Source organism: Arachis hypogaea, chromosome 10, assembly GCF_003086295.3.
Source record: "Arachis hypogaea cultivar Tifrunner chromosome 10, arahy.Tifrunner.gnm2.J5K5, whole genome shotgun sequence".
In the NCBI taxonomy this organism is placed as follows: domain Eukaryota; kingdom Viridiplantae; phylum Streptophyta; class Magnoliopsida; order Fabales; family Fabaceae; genus Arachis; species Arachis hypogaea.
The window spans coordinates 113,505,970-113,523,874 of record NC_092045.1 but is presented as its reverse complement, the minus strand read 5'-3'; the positions used below and the strand labels follow the sequence as shown (position 1 = coordinate 113,523,874).

At 32.9% G+C, this 17,905-nt stretch overlaps 2 protein-coding genes across 4 annotated transcripts; both read left to right on the top strand.

Annotated features, from left to right (window-relative positions):
* Positions 1–533: 533 nt before the first annotated feature.
* On the top strand, positions 534–7,054 carry LOC112716766 (fructose-bisphosphate aldolase-lysine N-methyltransferase, chloroplastic). 2 transcript variants are annotated; one of them, XM_025768762.3, is made up of 12 exons: positions 534–1,240; positions 1,339–1,414; positions 2,036–2,241; positions 2,345–2,431; positions 2,523–2,615; positions 3,841–3,995; positions 4,111–4,195; positions 4,280–4,366; positions 4,453–4,572; positions 6,079–6,180; positions 6,269–6,437; positions 6,744–7,054. In XM_025768762.3, exons 1-11 carry the CDS (start codon positions 743–745, stop codon positions 6,434–6,436), a joined length of 1,677 nt encoding a protein of 558 aa, XP_025624547.1. In that variant the 5' UTR covers positions 534–742; the 3' UTR covers position 6,437; positions 6,744–7,054. The 2 variants fall into 2 exon arrangements, with proteins under 2 accessions (XP_025624547.1, XP_025624546.1); XM_025768761.3 differs by having other exon boundaries at positions 6,724–7,054.
* A 999-nt stretch (positions 7,055–8,053) lies between these two features.
* On the top strand, positions 8,054–13,453 carry LOC112716767 (cytochrome c1-2, heme protein, mitochondrial). Of its 2 annotated transcripts, none has more exons than XM_025768763.2 (8): positions 8,054–8,190; positions 9,832–9,897; positions 11,083–11,297; positions 11,738–12,017; positions 12,099–12,170; positions 12,724–12,840; positions 12,950–13,015; positions 13,089–13,453. In XM_025768763.2, exons 2-8 carry the CDS (start codon positions 9,850–9,852, stop codon positions 13,203–13,205), a joined length of 915 nt encoding a protein of 304 aa, XP_025624548.1. In that variant the 5' UTR covers positions 8,054–8,190; positions 9,832–9,849; the 3' UTR covers positions 13,206–13,453. The 2 variants fall into 2 exon arrangements, with proteins under 2 accessions (XP_025624548.1, XP_072061622.1); XM_072205521.1 differs by having other exon boundaries at positions 8,174–8,353.
* The last annotated feature ends 4,452 nt before the right edge of the window (positions 13,454–17,905 follow it).

Below are 17,905 nucleotides of genomic sequence, written 5' to 3'. Positions count from 1 at the left end.
CCTTCTGTTTTCGCCGCCTTTTACAACCCTAGAGCTGCTGCTGCTGCCGCTGCCCCAACCCGTTCCAGCTAGCCCTCCATCTTTTGCTGACATAGAGCTCCAGTTCCTGTCCAGTCCGCGATTCCACCCGCTCTTCTCCAGTCTACAAATTTAGTGACCACTAAATCTACATCACGCAACCATTCGAAGAAGTAGAAGAGAGAGAAGCAAAACATAGAAGGAAAGAGAGAGAAAGAGAGAGAGAGGGGAAGGAGTTGACGAACTCTGGCGACGACGACGAACTCAGAAAATGGAAGGGGGGAGAGAGAGAGGATGGGGTTAGTGGTGGTAGTAGTGGGGAAAAGATGATGCATGATAAGGGTAATTTGGAGTTTTTATGTAATTTTTTAGTATTTGGATAATTTTATTATATAGAACTCATGTTCTATGGGTATAAATGTAAATTTTTTATGAATAGATATGTCAGCGTTTTCAACTTTTATGGATAGAAACAGTAGTTTACTCAAAATAAAATGATCAATGAAGACTAAAATTTGCTTGAATTCACTCATGACAGTAATGAGTCATGGAAATTTGTGGTTTGTGCACCCAAACTATTTAAAGTGTAGAACTAGAAGATTTTCACAGCGGAGTTTTTTGTTTCCCTCCAATCCAATCCTCAGAAAACGCCATATTCCTGTCTTTTCTGGCTTTATTTCTCTTATCTTTCTGTTCACCCAAAACCATCATGTATATATAGTGCATGCTAAAATCCAAAATCTCGCACCAAAATATCTCACACCAACACACTTCTCCTTCTACTTACTCAGAAACTCGGAGAAAGAAAGCATCTTCTTCATCGAACTCAAATTCCCAATTCCTAAACCCTAACTTCATGGAAGTTTCGCGCCTCGCACTTCCAATTTCAGACAAAAGCTTCTTTTCCCCTTCAATTCGCCATTCCTCTGCTAATCCTCTCCCTGCATTGCCCTCATTCTTCGCCGTATCAGTCAGCAAGAGCCGCCTCCGTTCCCTCCGCCGGAAATGTTACTGCTCTGCCTCCAGCCGCGACACCTTGCTCGCCGGTGGCGGCGAGGCCGCCGTCGTCTCCGCCGGAAAGAAGGAGGAGGAGCAAGGCGACTTGAAATCCTGGATGCACAAGCATGGCCTCCCTCCTTGCAAAGTTGTTCTGAATGAAAGACCTTGGCACCATGATACACACAAACCGATACATTATGTAGCTGCTAGTGAAGATCTTCAGGTTCATTCATAATTCAAAATCATTCATATTTTCTATTCACCAAAGTAGTGTTTACTCTTTTTCTCCCTTTATTTAAATTTATTATTATTTAATTGCAGGCTGGTGATGTTGCATTCTCTGTTCCAAATTCGTTGGTGGTCACGCTGGAAAGGGTCTTAGGAAACGAGACTATTGGTAGTTGTTAAATTCTTTTGATCTGTTATGTCCAGTACCTCTTTCCGAGATTATAGATTGCGATTTTTTGGTGTTTAAGAAATTAAAATTGAAGTTATTTGGAAAACATAAAGAAGCATTTATAATATTTTCTGTTTTAAGAATTTTGGAGGACTTAATGGTTATTATCTTTTTTAACTAAACAAATAAGAGAAGATACTCATGGGTGGTTTTTTTGTGTTTTATGACGTTTGATTGATATGGTTTCAGTTCTTGAGATTCAGGTGGCATAGTGGTTTTAAAAATATTTTATATTTTAAGGGGATTTCACGACATTGATTTGCTATAGTAGTTTAGGTGATGCATATGTTGATAGGTCATTTTTTGTTTGCTCTTAGCTAGTGCCAGACATTACTACATGGAAGAGATTTTTCTCCTTTTGGAGTCAACATTATTAGGCAAATACCTGACAGAAATTACTTCCTTGGATAATGGGAAGAAGAGAGGCTTTTGTTCGTTCTTAAAATGAATAAATGTATGTGGCATTGTGTTGTTCATCTATGGTAAAATATTAACAGATTGGAGGTGTATCAAAACATTTCAATATTTATATTTGTATCTCATTCTTTATTGTTATTCCAGCTGAGCTATTGACCACAAACAAATTGTCCGAATTGGCATGCTTGGCATTGTATCTGATGTATGAGAAAAAACAAGGAAAGAAGTCTTTCTGGTATCCATACATTAGGGAGCTTGATCGTCAGCGAGGCAGGGGCCAGATGGCAGTAGAATCACCTCTACTGTGGTCAGATTCTGAGCTAGCTTACCTTACTGGAAGTCCCACAAAGGTTTTCCGTCTTCCCAATCCTCATTAAAGATGAACACCACATTTAACTACAAAGGTCAATTTTCAAATATACCCATACTAAAACTCTGGTAAGTGTGCTTTAGGTTGAAGTTCTACAAAGGGCTGAAGGAATAAAAAGAGAATATAATGAACTTGACACAGTCTGGTTTATGGCTGGTTCTCTTTTTCAGGTAACTGAACATGCACTACAATAAAAAGTATAATAGTGAAATAGTCGATTATATTATGAGACTTGGTGCTTACATTATATGTATTTTGCAGCAATATCCATATGACATTCCTACTGAGGCCTTTTCCTATGAGATTTTTAAACAAGCCTTTGTTGCAGTTCAGTCATGTGTGGTTCATTTGCAGGTAAAGTTCCCTTATCTGATATTACACATTAGATGCACAAACAATCTGGACTGATAGTGTTGACTAATCTATTAAGCTTGCGTGTATATATTTCGCCACTTAAATTGAAGAAATATATTCCAAGTGGTTTCACTTGGTAACCTGTTACGATGATGTGTGTATGTGTATATATATACGTGTGTGCGGGGCTGCCAAATCTGTTTAATAAGATTCTGATTACATATGATCATATGTTAGGGACTTGGGTATTATGGGGTGCCAAAGTCTCATATCGAGTAGGATGGGATGCTTGATGTTGTAGATAAGGGGGTGGTTTTTCCCTTTTAATAGTTAGCTTTTAAGGTGTTGTTTCTCACTTTCGTTGGGTACTTAACAATGATCTTAGAGTCAGGTTGTCGGCAGCACAGAAAGGGCCACCTATAGGTTGGATTAAGGTGAATATCGAATACTAATTGCCGATAGCTGAGTGGCCACTGCTGGGTCAGTGTCAATAGAGTGAAGTCGCTGTGGACGTTGGCTCTCTAGGGCCAGTGTATTGTGTTATAGGGACTTGGGTATTATGGGGTACCCAATGTCCCATACTAAGTAGTATGAGATGCTTGATGTTGCATTTAAGGAGAGTGGTTCTTCCTCCTTAATAGCTAGTTTTTAAGGAGTGGTTTCCCACTTTCTTAGCTACTTAACATTGTACTTCTGCATGCCAAAAGATTTAGGCAAGTAATTGAAGAAGCACCATTTAACATTCAAATGGTAGCACAGGAAACAATTTATGTTGATGTGGTAAAACCCATACAACAGTGGTGATGAGTCTCTTCTTTGTGAAGATACTACTGTATGTAGAGGCTAACAAAAATTGCACAGCTTATTTTCAAGACACTAGATGGTTGGACATGGTACCCCATTACTCTCTACATGCTTTATTGAATATTAGTAATCCAGTTATTTCTTATTTTTTACATGATGCACTAGTTTCCATGTAATGTATGGATAGTTGTTTACATTATTCCTTGATTGAGCTTTAAGATCTCATGCTAGACTTCTCATTTAATAGTTAACTCTTCTGTTTCTGGAATTTGAAAATTGAAGTGTTTGCTGGGATAACAGTGCCCTTTTCCTATTTGGACTACAGATGCAGTTAGCCTAGCAATATGTTTTTTATTTGTTTTATTTGCATTTTTCCCCTTTAAAAAAGAATGAAAATTGATTGTTTTTCTTACTGGATCAGAAAGTAAGTTTAGCTCGTAGATTTGCTTTAGTTCCCCTGGGACCTCCTTTACTGGCATACAGAAGTAATTGCAAGGCAATGTTAACTGCTGTTGATGGTGCTGTGGAGCTAGTCGTTGATCGCCCATATAAGGCCGGGGATCCAATTGTTGTCTGGTATAATTATTTGACAGTAACTGGGAATATTTTCTCTTCCAAAACCTTCGGGCTACTTTGTATTGATTTTGTCATCAGTTGCTTTGTTATAAGATTTGAAAGTGGCCATTTTCAGGTGTGGGCCACAGCCTAACTCAAAGTTACTTCTAAATTATGGTTTCATTGATGAAGATAATTCATATGATCGTCTAGTAGTTGAGGTATGAGGTGTACATTTACTCTTTATTGCATTCAGTATTTCACAATTCTGTTGTTTGTTGACCTTGCTGATATATATGTCCCAGGCAGCTTTGAATACCGAAGATCCACAGTACCAAGATAAAAGAATGGTTGCACAAAGAAACGGAAAACTATCGATTCAAGTTTTTCATGTATTAATACTGAACCCTTATAGTAATACTAACAAGGGTTATTCAATGTTTTTCATATCAATTCCTTAGTTCTAAGCTTGATGCAGGTGTACACAGGGAAGGAACGAGAAGCTGTCTTAGATATGCTTCCTTATCTGCGGCTCGGATATGTTTCAGATCCTTCTGAGATGCAATCTGTCATTTCCTCTCAAGGTCCAGTTTGTCCTGTAAGTTTCTCACATGTTATGTTTTTCTTAGATGAGTTTGTGGAATGTTAAGAAAACCCATAGTCCGGACAGAGTGGTATACATATAGAATAAAGAGAGAGAGAGAGCGAGAGCTATGTTAATAGTTATGTTTTTACACAACTAAAATAAATGTATATAACATATTCAATTGAATAGTTTGATTAAATATAATAGCCCTTATTGATTATGCTATTTTATTCAAAAAAAAAAAAATATAAAATCATATAAGCAAATCTAAGACATAGGTGCAATGACATATTCAATACTGACAACCCTTGGACAGATCACAAGGTTGTTGCCTTAGCCAGAATTACCGCCAAGAACTTACAGGTTTATAGGAATCGAAACAATGCCTTTAGGTCTCTCCGAAATTGCCTGTGTTGGGAACCACCGGTAGGCAATAGTTTTAAAGTTAATTGTGATGCAAGCTTGTATATGGATTCAAATTTAGCGGGATTTGGGTGTATTATTAGAGATTCTAAGGGAGATTGGATCTCGGGCTGCTCTGGAAGCATTCCCCCTTGGTCTATAATCAGATGTGAATTATTTGCTGCTTGGAGGGGGCTGATTTTAGCTTGGGATTGCGGTTTGAGGGATATTATATGTGAAACGGATTGCCTTGACATTCTGCCATCATGCACGAGCTTACAAGTAGGTATTCATCTAAAGTAACAGATTTGGTTCACAATATTCAGGACCTTTTATCTCGTCCTTGACTTGTTCACATTGAATGGGTGTCTCGAGAAGCAAATAGAGCTGCGGATTGGATGGCTAAATATGGTGCCAAGAGTAACTCTAATCATGTTATTTGGTCTGAGCCTTGTGTTGATCTCCAACAAATCATCCGCTCGGGTTTAGGATAGTTTTTGCTTTGTGTCTTTCCTTGTTTAGACACACAAAAAAAAGTAAATCTAAGATAAAAATAACTAAAATAAATTTGGGTTTTGTCTAGAGCACTCATTAAAAAAAATGTTTCTATTTTTGTTTACATTAAATGCATTAACTCTTGTTTTTGAAGACATTTGTTAGCAAAACAACCCCATGAAGTTAATTACTACAACACAAACACTTGAATGAGTAAGTTAAGAGGAAAATGGTTGAAGTTATTCCTTTCTAATGAATGCTTAGAACAGGGATTAAACAAAGTTAAAATAGTTTTTTTAAAGAGTCAAGGATGAATTTGGTAAAAAACATGGAAATTTCTTTTTAATTTAGTAAACATATACATATATGTGTAGACTTCATAAAATTTTTAAAGGGAACACAACCACTGTTCATCTCCGCTAAACCAGCTTTTGCCAGCAATTGAACTTTGTCCTGGACTGTAAATCAAGTTCTTGTGATGTCCTTTCCACTTGTCTATTACTTATTTTTCTTGCTCGTTATGTACTGTGCTAAAATAAATTTCATATCCTTCAATTTTTGTATAATAATTGCAGAATAAATCATCCACTGTAAAAAGTTGGCTTCAATTGTGAATTGTAGGTTAGCCCATGTATGGAACGGGCAGTGTTGGAGCAGCTTGCTGATTATTTCATGACTCGGCTGGCAGGCTATCCTACTACTTTGGCTGAAGATGAGTCTATGGTATTTTTATTTTACCCCAAAATAGAAGATGACTTCATCAAAATCAAGTATTTATGATCTTTTTATTGATATTCTATATTTACACCAGTTGACGGATGATAATTTGAATCCAAAGAAGCGAGTTGCTACTCAGCTTGTTAGATTAGAAAAAAGAATGCTCCATGCGTGTTTGCAAGCAACCAATGATTTCATAGACCAGCTACCAGACCTCAGTGTATCTCCTTGCCCTGCTCCCTATGCACCTTTATTGAAATGAGGTCTCTCTCTCTCCCTCTCAAGATAATGTCTTTATTGTATAAAACAATTTTTTACATCTGCAGTAAGTAACGATTTGGCAATCACCATTTTGAGAGCAAAGTTATATGTAGTTGTCTCTCATAAGTATTGTTCCTCTTTCTTTCTTTTATTTATTTATTTATTTTTGCTTTACTGCTTCAGTAAATGCTTGTGCATATGATGTGTATGGGTTCTATTTATAATAGCAGTGATAATTCAGATACTTGTAACCGAAAGAAAAGACAGTGATTTAAAATATCATGACAGGTCTAATATGTGCATTACAGCGTTATCTATTCAAATCATGGCTCGTGAGGTAATTGGTGAGCCTAGAATTGATCATAAGACTACCAAATTAGAAGGGGTGCTCTTGAGCTCTTTGCATTTCGTCCTGAAGATCAAAACTCAGAGTATTTCTCTTTGGCCCTTGAGTTATGTGTTGCTGAATTACATGAGGGATAGAGCATCCATGCTTTTTGTTTTCTGTTACAATCTTTGTAGGTTTTCTCTTTGACAATTTGAATGATAGTTAAGCCATATTTGTAAATGAAAACATGAATTACAAATTCCAATATCAATTGTGTATATATTGTTATAATCTCTGCATTATAATTTCATTTATTGTTTAGGGAAAATTAGAGCGACCTTCACTGAAGCCCTTTAATTATAACACTTACCCTCTCCTAGTTCATTACATGAACATTTATAGTAAATATAAAATAATTTGTACGCTTATCATCATCTTCTCCATCATCATCAATCATTTCCCAATTCACCATTCTTTATCTGACCATTCAACAATCCCCTCTGGACTTCTGTACCTCCACCCATACCAAAAGTAGAAACATAAACTGGGTTAATAGTTAAAATGATTTTTTAAAGATTACACGTGCATCAGTTTGGTTTTCAATAGATCATATACTTTAAATTGCTCTTTAAAATATATATGTCAGATTGATATATAAAAGTAATATATACGACTATATTATTTTTATTTATTAGTTGCTGTTAGTAATGTATTATTTTTAAAATATGTTGAAGTCCTGTTTTAAATGAAAACAGTATACGGTTTAATTAATTCAACAAATTTTACATTTCTACAAATTATTTTAAGAAATATAAGAATTTCCGTTATTTTATATTTTAAAAACGTCTCATAGTTGGAACCAAAATTAATTCCTTGTTATTGGAGAATGGAGATGATGCCCCACTTTGAATTTCTTATTTAGAGCACATGTTCTAATTAGTTCCTAACCATTTGTTCAAAGTATAAAATAATTTTTAACAATTCGAAAATTTTTCATAGTTCCCAATTATTTATGTAATTACTAATTAGTGTAAGCCGTTTTTGTAAATAGTAACCTGCTGATGTGTCAAGGACTGTTTAGACAACTAACATTAGATGCTTGGACCAATTATTTAGATGATTGGAAGATGACTAAGATTTCTGAATTGTGGAATGACATTATGGTTAGAGGCGAAAATGATAGATTAGGACAAAAGCCCGTCAATAGAGCCCAAAAGCCCAGAGTAACAACTCTGTTTGCAGATTTCCGATGTCTACAATGTGGCCCAAATATTGGACAAAAAATAAGTTACATAAAAGACACGTGTCTCATTTTTCATCTTCTCGTTTCTTACTCAGTAGTGTTCTTTGTGTGTGTGGTGTTCTTCCCTCTTCATTGGATCCAAATTGCAAAGTGCATCTTCAGTTACCAATCCAGCTTCCATTTCGTGAGTCCCATTTCTCTCTCCTTTACTTCCATTCCCCTCTTTCTTCTCTACATTCTTTTACTTTCTTCAATTAATGTTCAGCTATCACCGTGACTCGGATCTCCGAACCCCTCTCGAATTCCGAGCTTTCCATTTTTGCTTCTTAATTTATCTATTTGCATCGGTAACCATTGAATTTGTTCATTAGTTCATCATTGTTGACTCATTTAGGTCCATAAAGCTTCAGCTTGTGGCTAAAAATCGTGGTTCTTCACTCGTTATGTTGTGTTTGTGTTTTTTGTTTTTTAGGTTATGTTCTGTGTGTTGTGTCAGTGTAGTAGTAGTTGTAGCAGCATATGCTCATGAGATATTGAGTGAAAATGTTCAATTTCGTCTTTAAGATTGTAAGCATGATTCAGTTTAGTTTTGGGATTATACTTTGTGGTTCAATGGGGATGGATATTGAATCACAAAGTTTAATGGTTGGGACTAAATTAAACATTTTAAAAGTCAGGGACCAAATTGAATTATACTTATAAGATACAGTATGGAGGACAAAATAGAAGCTTTACTCACTGAAATTTGATAATCCTTTGCACGTTACTGAATTTAAGCGGCGAGTTTGATCTATAACTGTTCCATTAGTGGTAATGCTACTTGCTGCATTCAAATTCTCTATGCTGCTTTTATTCTCATTGTTTTCAAGCTATTTCATATGTGCACATTGTTGTTTAGAAGTGGACATTGTTTATATAATCCGTTGTTTTTTTCTTATTTTTTTTATTGGGAAGGATATGTTGTTCAAAATTTGGAGCAAACAACAAAGTGTGTGTATTCTTTTAAAATTTACATGAGATTTGGTAGCTCATGAGAATCTAGATAAATGTGAAAACTACTTTAATGAAGATTTCATGATTTGGACTATGGATTGCTCGTTAATATTGTTTGGTCAATATCCCCTGATGTGTAATGTAATTTAATAAGTTATGCACATTCGTTGCAATCCTTTGGAGCAAAATCCTTACCAGCTAGATATCCCTATCAAGTTTTCTAGTGATATCTTTTGTTCTATTGTCTGATAAAATCTTAGCGGGCTGTACAAATCCATTGGGCATTGGCATGTTAGATCCTTCATATTTTATGTTAACTATGAATCTGAAAATTGCACACTTCTATCTTTTTATCGATTTTATTTACTTGCTCATTTTTGTTGTCAGATGTGTTATTCCAAGAATTGACTACATAGCAATTCATCAAATGTTTGCAATGATTCTTTTTGATCGATAATTTTACCACAATCCATAATGAACAGAAAATCTAAGAGTGCATTTGGTTTGCATTTTCAATTTTCAGAATTTTGTGAAGAAAAAAGAGAAAACAGGAGGTGAAAACAGAAAACAAGATTTTATTGTTTTCACTGTTTTTTTTTCCTTCACAAAATTCAGAAAATAAAAAATACTGAAAATGAAAACACATCCTAATTTTTGTGATTAGTTTTTATGTAGGGGTTGGTTTTCATCTTTCTTCACTGCATTCTCAGTTATTTAGTGATGTTTCCTCTGTGTGTGTTTTTTCTTCCATATGCAATAAAATTTATCTCTTATATGTTATAGAATTTATTAATTTGCTTAATATCTTACCATGGTTACCAATAATTTTCAGTGAGGATAGACAACTAAGATGGCTTTTCAGCAATTTTTGAGGAGGAAACTCCAATCTCACTTTCATGTAAGCATTATCCCTGCCTTTCTGGTTTTTTGTATCATAAGTAGTATTTACTTTTTGATCTGTGCTGCCTGTGACTTCAAATGAAGACCCGTAGGTGAAAGATGCGCTTGAGAATGGGAAAATGGTTTTATCTCTTACCTCAGAGTTTAGAATTGATAGCAGTATCTTTTTGTTTCCTCAAATTCTTTCACTACTTGTTGGAAAGGTATCACTTTGCGTTAATCCTATTTGATTGAAACGCTTGGATTCTGAATCTTATTTCTGTAAAACAAATTTACAATATATTCAAATAGGACTGCCTCATTTGTGAAAAGCAACTGCACTTGGGCTTTCTTACAAACTAATTATAGCAAGAAGATCATATATCCTTTTTAGATTGAAGAGATGTTGTGGCTCTAGAGTTCCTGTATACAGTTGATCTTTCCATAGAACTTCTTGTGGCAGTTTTCTAGTTGAAGGAAGTTTGATTCAGATTAATTGTCTTGTTTTCCATCTTTCCATCATGAGCCGAGTGATTGAAATGGCTAGGTGCTTCAGGAGTCGGAAGGTCATCTTTCGATGGATTGCTAGTAACAGTGTGTTTTTTTTTTTTTGGGGGGGGGGGGGAGGGGCGTGTTGGAGACACTCAGACATGGTTGAACTACTATTTTATCCTTACAAAAGATACATTGTTGTTCTTTCGATATATCAATTTCATGTCCATTCCCTTGTAATTACCAAACAATAATAGGGGAACTCTGCTTTCCCTCTTCATATAATTTCGAATCATTAGGATGATAACCATTCCATGCTTCACTTTTCTATTCCATCCCATTATTAACCATTTCTTTTCATAGCCTTCAAATCTGCCAAACATACAGTAACCGATTTAAATGCATCTACTCTTCGACCTATGATGTTATATATCAGACTGAATGTTGGTACAAAGCTAAAAACAGAATAAACTTCTAATTGTTCCCTGTAAGTGGAGGAGCTATAGACCTGTGTCCAAGTTCAATACTCCAATGGGAGCTATTCCATTTTAACTTTCTAATTCTATTGTTGTTTTGACATTTAAGTTAAACTCTTTTGGAGACTGGTATAGTATGTGGTCATGCATATTATAAGTTTTTTAATATTCTTTAAAATTTTGCTTCATAAAAAGCTGGATTGTCTCTTCTGCTGATACCTGAATTATACTTGCAGAATCCTACTCTTATGTCATCCATGATCACAAAGAAAGATGGTGTTGGTTCTACTGATGGAATCTCCTTTAGAGCACTTGCACTACTTGGAGCTAGTGTCACTGGGTTTTTCGGTTTTGCAACGACAGCATCAGCTGATGAAGCTGAGCATGGCCTAGCATGCCCAAGCTATCCATGGCCTCACAACGGCATCCTCAGTTCATATGATCATGCATCGTGAGTTCCATCTATATTTCCCCATAATTTTCCATATATATATATATATATATATATATATATATATATATATATATATATATCTGCTGTATAATTTGCTAAATCTGCAACTATATACACTCAAATTATTACTCACTAGTCACTATATATTAAAGGTGAATAACAAATAGTTGTTAATTATTTGAACTTCCCTCTAGCTTTGATATAAAATGTCTTTGATATGATCTAATACAGTTTAAATCTTCTCTATCATATGCTGATTAGTAGCCGTTTTAAGCCTTTTTTTATAAAAGAAAATCCATATTGGTGGGTAAATTGTAATATACTGAAAAAAATAGTTAGACTCTGCAATTGGAGTATTCCCTCTCCATCATTTTTGGGGTATTTTTTCTTTTCGTTTTTTCCAGTGGCAGGATTGACAAGTAATTTTTCATGAGCAGGATTCGTCGTGGTCATCAAGTTTATACACAAGTCTGTGCTTCCTGCCATTCTATGTCTTTGATATCATACCGTGATTTGGTTGGTGTTGCTTATACAGAAGACGAAGTAAAAGCTATGGCAGCTGAGATTGAGGTAGTTGACGGCCCTAATGATGAGGGTGAGATGTTCACACGCCCTGGTAAACTCAGTGATCGCTTTCCTCAGCCATATGCAAATGAAGCAGCTGCTAGGTTTGCTAATGGAGGAGCCTATCCTCCAGATCTAAGTCTAATTACCAAAGTAATGTCAATTGTCTAGGAGTAACGTCTAGATTTTCTAATCTATGTCATATTGACATATCTTTAAGCTCTGTACTTTCAGGCTCGTCACAATGGTCAGAACTATGTGTTTGCCCTTCTAACTGGTTATCGCGACCCTCCTGCTGGTGTCTCGGTAAATCCATCTCATAATTTTCGAGAACTAATACACCAACTCTGCATTGTGTATATGGTGTTATGTGGAATCTTTAACTTCCTGATGGATTCTTTAAAAAACAAAGATGAACTGTTGTGTGACTTTGAAATCTGTACTAGCATGGGCCACAACAGTCGAATAATTTTTCTCGTGTCCCTTTTTTATGCACACCAATGGTTATGATATCTATGCTCGGTAGGTGGGGGATCGTTACAGGGTCATTGACATAATGCATGTCTTTCTTTCATTCCATTTTCCAACTAGACTTGATGTATGCTTTTCCTTAGATGGATTGGAATTCCTCAGCATTTAAGCATATTATGGTTGGTTCGATTGATTTACATTGAGTGTTCATGATTAATGTTTTTGTGGAACTTGTGTCATTTCTCATTTGTGATTCCATTTGTCATACAACTCTCCTCAAACCTAAATATTAAATAAGTGTTTATTCACCCAACAAAAATAAAGCTCTTGATTAGTGTTCTTAATGGTAATCTTTTATTTACAGATATCTTCTTAAATATTGTTGTAGATTAGAGAAGGCCTGCACTATAATCCTTATTTCCCTGGCGGAGCTATTGCCATGCCTAAAATGCTTAATGATGGTGCTGTTGAATATGAAGATGGTACTCCTGCCACTGAAGCACAGGTACTTGTCTTTTTAAGCATAAATTTTTCAGTAAATCTCATTACAGCAATTATTCTGGATACTCTTTGGGATATGTAGATCATTTTTTCACTATCCTGTTTTGCTGCAGATGGGGAAAGATGTTGTGTCATTCTTGTCTTGGGCCGCCGAACCCGAGATGGAAGAAAGAAAATTGGTATGTTTCCTTTAATACCTTTGCCTCCCGAATCTTTATTTAGAAGTTCTAACTACATTGCTACTACTTGCAGATGGGATTTAAATGGATATTTGTTCTAACATTGGCATTGCTTCAAGCTGGCTACTACCGCCGCCTTAGGTGGTCCGTTCTAAAGTCTCGCAAGCTGGTTCTTGATGTCGTCAATTAGTTGCCTTCAAGTTTCCTTTAGAACTTTGGGAAATATAGTTGTTGGCAATAATTTTGTCATGTGATTAAGTCGTCTTATAAAATCAAAATACATGTATGGAATTACTGGAAGAGTGCTGTATTTTTGTTTGAGATAGAAATAATGCTGTTCCGTAAGATATATGAGATATGTTATGTTAACTTTATATGTCCATCTCAACCCATGTGTTGTTACATTTTTCTGAGTACTATAATCTCATTATAATCCAATTTTGTTGTTTCGCTTTATTTCTTTACCTACTTCTGCAATTGGCCTGTGACCACTCCCAATGTTTTCATTGGTTATCAACATCAAAAGAAGAAAAACATTTTTCAAAAATTATTGATTAGTTACATGCAAACGTAAATAAATACAGAATCGCATGCTTTCTAAAATTATAATTAATTTCTGTGTCGTTCTAAAGTTTTTAAACTGACAGTTAATTTACTTAGAAAGAAGTAATAAGATGTTAAAGATATTGCGAATTTTAAATTATAAATTAAGAATGGAAAAGTATGACTAGATGGTGATTATAAACAAACAAAGATCCCTTTAGGTCACCTCAAAGAACAGTGACGCATCTTCAGCTTTATGAGTGTTTGACACGTTCTACAACCTCATTGGTCCTTAGTTAAAATAGAGTCGGGTACATGCATCACTTCACTTTAGTGGTAGTAGTGGGTCCCTTAAAAACTCATAAAATCAAAACCAACCAATAAAAATTCAAAGCTCGAATCGCTTGCATTGCTTGTAGCTTTCACAAGACAGGTGTCCTTCTTAACCTTTTTCAACTCTTGGGTGCTTGGCCAATGGAAAATTGCCATTGTAGAAGAACCAAGATAGGAGCATAAAGACAGAAGAGAAGGGGCAATGAATCAATGAATGAATGTATGAGTAGGATGTTAGCTATTAGTAGATAAAATCGTACCATACGTTGTGTGTGTGGTGTATGAGAATTGAGAACATGGAACGTGAATAGAAACCATCTTGTACACAAGGCACAAAGCATTAAAAAACCATGTTACCGCAAGTACGACACATTTATTCAGTATTCACTTTCACTATATGGCGCGTGCACACACGCGCAGACATTTGGATTAAAAATTACTTAGTCTGACAATACTAACCTTATATGCAGATACTTAATTTGATCTAACCCGTTAAGATAGGGTTGACAATCTGATCCAATCCTAAGACAGGGTGAGAGAAGACCAAGTTGAGCTGCATATAGAATTGTATGTGGGTTTAAACCTAATCCTTTTTGATAAATCTGCACTTAAAAATTATTATATATATAATAAAATTGATAGAGGTCGAACTTACGACTTCTTTATTTTGTAATTTTAAGATGAATATCATCACGATTTTGTCACTTTTAATTTTAATATGGATTTAAATTTATATTTTTTTATTTTATTAATATGTTTATAAAATCTGAAATAACTATATATTGGGGTAAAATGTATAATTAAATCAAATCCAAAACACAATATTATACAATTTGTCCAAAAAAAAAAAAACCGTTATACAAACTACCCAAGTGCATATCTCTATATAAATCGAATGAGATACATTCGATTTGTAAATTTCTATAATAAATCGAAGTTGATCAATTCGAATTACTGAAAAAAATACAAATCGAATTCGTTAGAGTCGATTTATGCATACATATCAGCCACCCAATAAATCGAATCAGTTACTTCGATTTATGCATACAAGGTTTCGCTCCTAGTAATTCGATAATTCAAGACAGGCTGTTTCACTCAGGTTTAGTTTTTACATAAACTTAAGATGATTAACTCTCTCTTAAATTTAAACAAAAAATTGAAATAATATTTGAATATGAGTTAGATTATAATTTATATTTAAATTTAAATTAGACCGTTATTTTTATGATTTTTTATTTATTTAATATTTATAAATAGAAAATATTATTTATTATAGCTAATATTTAACAAATTTACATAATAAATATATAGATATTTTATTTTAATCCCTTGTCTTAATTTTAAACAAGTTAATAGACATTTATCAAATAATGTTTCTAAATCTTTATGATGACCATAACATTTTTCATTCTATAACATATATAATTATTTATATATTTTGTTGGATAAATTAAATTTTTGAAGTTAAATAATTTCATAATCTAATATTCTAAAATTTATAGTAATAGAATATGAAAACATACTCCAACTAGCATAAGATTTAATATATTTTACAAAAATAAAAAATAATATAATATAACAATAATTTTATCATATTAAATAATTATATCTAAAATAAGTCATAAAATAAAAAATAAAACTTATAACTAATTCAACATGGTTTACGTATATTTTAATAGTTAGTACATATTATACATCTATATATTATTAAATATATAATATTACATATTATTCTACATAAATTTTTTATGTTTATTTTTATTTATCTTAATTTTTTAGATAATAAAAATTAAATTTTAATATTTTATTATAAATAAATTAATTTTTTATTTATTTTAAATTTTTAAATAACGAAACAGCTTGTTTCTAATTATTAAGGGCAAAACCTTGCCTGCATAAATCACACGTAACTGATTCTATTTACTAGGTGACTGGCATGTATGCATAAATCGATTTTAACTTATTTGATTTACTTTTTTCATGGTGATTTTAATTGATCAATTTTGATTTACTATGGAAATTTATAAATTAAATACATCTCGTTCGATTTATATAGAAATATGCACTTCGGTGATCCATGTAATATTTTTCTTTTTGAGTGAATTGTGTAATATTATTTTAGATTTAATTCAACGATGTATTTTACCCTAAATATTGTGTTTGATTAAAAATATAATAATTTGTTGTAGGTAAGGATCAGGAAAAGTCAAGCAAAAAATTTAGGGTGCTAATAAAATTAGGATTGAGATATTCTCACTCATAAATAGAACTAGGGATGGCAAATGGGCGTAAACTCGTCGGATCCGTCCCGCATAACCCACTAAAAAAGGCGGGTTGTGCTAGAAATTTGAGATTGCCACACTTTGAAAGCCTACCTAACCCGTATTTCTTAAATCGCGGGTTTTGGTGGGACGGAGCGGATTTTCCCGACGGTCCTAGCCCTTTTTTTGCTAGAGACGTTTTTTGAAAATGTTTTAATTTAGTATTTTGAATTATATTTTATGTTTGATTAATTATGTTTTAAACTAGTAAATGTTTAATTATGTTTTAGACAATATTTATTTTACTTTAGATAATATTAATTTTATTATTTTGTTTCAAAAAATTTGATTTATGATTATATTTATTCCATATTTATAATTTTAAAAATTTTAATATTTGTGAATTTAAAAAGTATATTTTTTATATTTTTAGAAATTAATAATTATAAAATTATATATATTATTGAATATTTAATAATAAAAAAAATTGACCTTAGCCTATCAACTCGCTAAACTGCCATTATGCGAGATAAATTTTTCCGTTTGTTACTCCTAAATAAAAAAGGTTTGAATTTTAGAAAAAATTTAAACTCATAAATAAAATTAAAATTGAGCCTAAAATTATCTTATTCTATTCGTTACCAGCCTTAAAAAATACATTCACATTTATCTTTTTATCGGTCTACCTTATGTAATGTATAATAAATATCTAATTTGGCTTCTAACAAATATATTATTTTACTATGAGACCCTTAAAGGGACAAAAAAAAATACTCATTCTAATCTTTATTATTTAGTGTTGTTAGACAAATTTATTTTTCTGTTAATAAGATCATTTTACGAATGATAGAATTTATTTATTTGGCACGTTAACTTATTTATTTAGTCGATAAGTGTCTACATGGATTAAAGTTGTAAAAAGTGAGTCAAATTAATCTTTATACAATTTTTTATATTTTTTTTATATAATCTTAAATTTTTAATATTTTTTATTAATCCTATTTATTCTTCTGATCTTATTTATTATATCTTATCAAACAAAATTTTGTTCACATGAAATGATAAAAAAATATATTATTAATTTATATCTTTTTTAGGTCTCCCATAACTATGGATATAAGTTATAATTATTTATTAAAGTAATCAATTATTAAAATATTAGAATTTTTGCTTGCGAGGGCTTTAAAGAGGAGAGCTAAGTGAAAAATTTGCATAACTATTGTGTTGTTTAACAAAACTTTTTTTAGAATATTGTAGTGTATGTATGTCTCGTTTAACTAAACCCCACCATGATACTTTTAGCCCTCTCCATACATAGATTTGGGTATTAAACTCAACCTTAATACCTTATATATATTGGAGAGACTCAAGCTCTATCCATTCGAATCAAACACCTTATTGGTAAAGTTATTATTTCTTTTCTCTAGCATAATATCTTAATAATTATTTAATTAACCAATTTGGGTGTGTCGTAATTCACTCATCTGCTTAAATAAATGTCGAAAATTTAAATTTCGTCTTGTAAACAGATTTTTAAATAAAACTTAGATCCATAACTGTAAAATCGAAAAAGACTGTAAACAACAAAAAAAATATTAATAACCTAATTCAATTCAGATTTAGAGCTTTATTGGAGGGGAAAAAACCTACAAATTCCCATAAAAAAGAACAAAATAGATACACAAATGTGCACCTAAAAAGAATAGAATAATAGGACAATAAAATGGCTCTTTTCTATACATAAATATTTTAA

Excerpts from the sequence above, each read along its gene's own strand:
- LOC112716766 (XM_025768762.3), top strand. The coding sequence starts at position 743 with ATGCTAAAATCCAAAATCTCGCACCAAAATATCTCACACCAACACACT. Across the intron at positions 2,432-2,522 it reads TGGCTGGTTCTCTTTTTCAG|CAATATCCATATGACATTCC; the intron begins GTAACTGAACAT and ends TGTATTTTGCAG. Across the intron at positions 3,996-4,110 it reads GGGGATCCAATTGTTGTCTG|GTGTGGGCCACAGCCTAACT; the intron begins GTATAATTATTT and ends GGCCATTTTCAG.
- LOC112716767 (XM_025768763.2), top strand. The coding sequence starts at position 9,850 with ATGGCTTTTCAGCAATTTTTGAGGAGGAAACTCCAATCTCACTTTCAT. Across the intron at positions 9,898-11,082 it reads AACTCCAATCTCACTTTCAT|AATCCTACTCTTATGTCATC; the intron begins GTAAGCATTATC and ends TTATACTTGCAG. Across the intron at positions 13,016-13,088 it reads AGATGGAAGAAAGAAAATTG|ATGGGATTTAAATGGATATT; the intron begins GTATGTTTCCTT and ends TACTACTTGCAG.